Raw genomic sequence first — 2,589 nt, 5'->3', positions numbered from 1 at the left:
GCGATCAGGAAAGAATGAAAGGTGGAGAGTTGAAGCTCAGCGGGGCTCACCCTGCCGTATGTCCTGCAAAACTAGGTAAACAAGAACAAGTGTATTACCGGAGCGACACTCGCAGTTGGGGCAGTGATGAAAAAAAGACGTGGGTGTCAGCTGGAAGTCAGTGATCAGTTCTTCAAACTGCTCCAATCATTTTAAACATTGGATCKGTTGGCCGTGACGTATTTGTATGCCAGATCCACTGTGAAAGAGGCTAAGCTAAGAAGCTAAATCTTGTGTACTGTAAACAACCCTACTGAGAGGAGAGAAGTACCGAGCCAAACGAGCTGTAAATGAGTGCTGCATGCTTTGTCAGACAAATTTAATTTAATTTAGAAGCCTTATCAACACGGACTGGCTTCATTCACTTCCTCTGCTGCCAATGCTAAACTCACAAGCCAACAGTGCACAGAAAAGCGACATTGTCGTTCAAAACTCTGCCTTATGTTTGCTAATTGGCCCAGGTAAAGTAAACTCTAACCAGACACTGCGCAGAAAATCGATGTTCTGTTCTCTGATTGGCCCGAACTAAATTCTCCTGAAGAAATTCATCTATGGGAGAAATCCTAGCTGGAGCAGTGAAGCGAAACTAGAACTGAGCGGAACTGCGTAGGAAGGCAAGGGCCAGGCTAGGTTTGTTTTGGAACAAAGTCGTATTTTAACAGTTTGTTGCCTGTTAATGCCTTAACAACTTAAATGGGAGTTTGCATGTATATCATGAAACTTTACTTTTTACAAAGTCATTTAATTAGAACATTCAGAAATGTTTTCAGGAATGTTGACTTGTGAAATTAAGCTAGCTGTCACATTCTCTCATCTTAAAAAAATAAATAAAAATTTTGGTCTCGTCCTGGCCACACCTCCTTGCTCACCCCCACAGCAAGGGAAGCAGGAGGGGGCCGTGCCCCTCACTGTTTCCTGGCACTACCCACTTCCTTTGCATTTTTCAAATTTGCCTTGGGGCAGAGTTATGCTTTCACAGCAGGGATAAGTTCCAATTTAATTTATGTAGTTCCTGATGTGTTTTTATAGAAATGTGCGGAGCCTGTCTGGTGACATGGAATAAAAAATATATATCATGTGGCCACAAGATAATAACGTGTGCCCACGCGATAATTATTGTTGTCATTTCTGTGCAGACTGTTCATAGTTTACATGGACAAGTCTCAATTAACCTAATTTATTTAGATTTTAATAGAATGAATGACGTTGCTACGTCAGCACCTTATGTTAAGCATGAGGTAGCTGTTTCTTAGCTTTATGTGCTGCAGCTATAAGTCTCAGATGACAGCTGGAGTTGTCTATTTGTCGAAAAAGATTTATTTTCTTTTTTTGAAGCTCAACTTTCAAATCAGCCTCCTGTCCCTCTGCACCTCAGCTTCGGAAAGAGTCGAAGTTATGCTGCAAATCAGGAACACAGTAAAAAATCAGTTTCCCGACACACAACCATTTATATTGGCATACACATAATAACAACAACAACAACAGCAGCAATAATAATATGTGTGCATATTTAAACAGTTAAAGACAATGCAGACTATATAATCTGACTCCAATGATGTCTGTCTCTCAAGGCTGGTCAAAATTAGCACATTGCTGGCCACATTAGTTATCGCGTGGGCTTTTGATAATTTTTTTTATTCCATGTCACCAAACGGGCTCTGAAGAAATCTATTCAGACTAAAGAAAAAGTAGTATCAGAGATTATAATAACATTAGACCTGGCTGCACTGTAACCAAACTTTAAGGTTGATTCAAAACAAAGTAAAGTCACAACAACACAGAGCTGAACCAGGTCCTGCTGGGCTGTTTGACGTTGTCTTTATCTGAAGTCACCGAAGCATTAGAACATAAGAACTTTGTTTTTCAGTTCTGTGCTAGTAGATCAGATTAATTTTAAGTACAGATTTCAGACCAAATGTTGTATGTGCTCTTCTCTAGGGTCTCCAGGTGAACAGCTGGGTCACCCTGAAGAACGGACCCGCTCTTTGGTTCTGCACTCAAACTGATGAGCCAAAGAGACCAGTGAAAAAGACCAAAGCTGTAGGAAAAAGTAAGGCCACGTGGTTCTTTTTGTTGCATCAAACCTTTGGGGTTAACCCTTTGTTTTAAATGGCTTGAAGAGGGCTTTCCCAAGTCCCTACAGACTCCAAGGTGCTTTACACTTCAATCATTCACCCGTTCACATATTCACCCACTAATGGTGATAATCTACATTGTAGTCACAGCTGCCCTGGGGCAGACTGACAGAGTCAGGGCTGCCATCCACCCACGCCACCCGACCAATGACCTCTCTGACCACCAGCAGGTGAAGTGTCTTACCACGGCGACTGAGACAGAAGGAACAATGGGCCTCATGCAAGAACATGTTCGTATTCTTCTCCTAAATTTCTCTTACTTTTGTTCGTACAAAGGGTTCGTACGAACATGTCACGTCAGATTCAACAAACGCTTCTATCTTCAGGAAACGTGCGTAAATTACACGTTTTCTATCCAGCTGCTCGTGCACGCGAGAGGAGATTAGCATAATTACCACCCCAAAAACACCATATA

The 2,589-nt window shown here is 41.8% G+C and overlaps 1 protein-coding gene across 1 annotated transcript in view; it reads left to right on the top strand.

Annotated features, from left to right (window-relative positions):
- The window catches only part of ndufv3 (NADH:ubiquinone oxidoreductase subunit V3), a 9,557-nt gene that overhangs the window by 1,828 nt on the left and 5,140 nt on the right, over nt 1-2,589 (top strand). The window contains exon 2 of the mRNA XM_014014534.1: nt 1,978-2,089. Within this exon, the coding sequence (XP_013869988.1) occupies nt 1,978-2,089 (112 nt within the window). The remainder of the gene's footprint in view (nt 1-1,977; nt 2,090-2,589) is intronic.

The sequence above is a fragment of the Austrofundulus limnaeus genome, unplaced genomic scaffold (genome assembly GCF_001266775.1).
Source record: "Austrofundulus limnaeus strain Quisiro unplaced genomic scaffold, Austrofundulus_limnaeus-1.0 Scaffold116, whole genome shotgun sequence".
NCBI classification, from domain to species: domain Eukaryota; kingdom Metazoa; phylum Chordata; class Actinopteri; order Cyprinodontiformes; family Rivulidae; genus Austrofundulus; species Austrofundulus limnaeus.
This window is presented reverse-complemented; position numbering and strand designations above follow the sequence as displayed.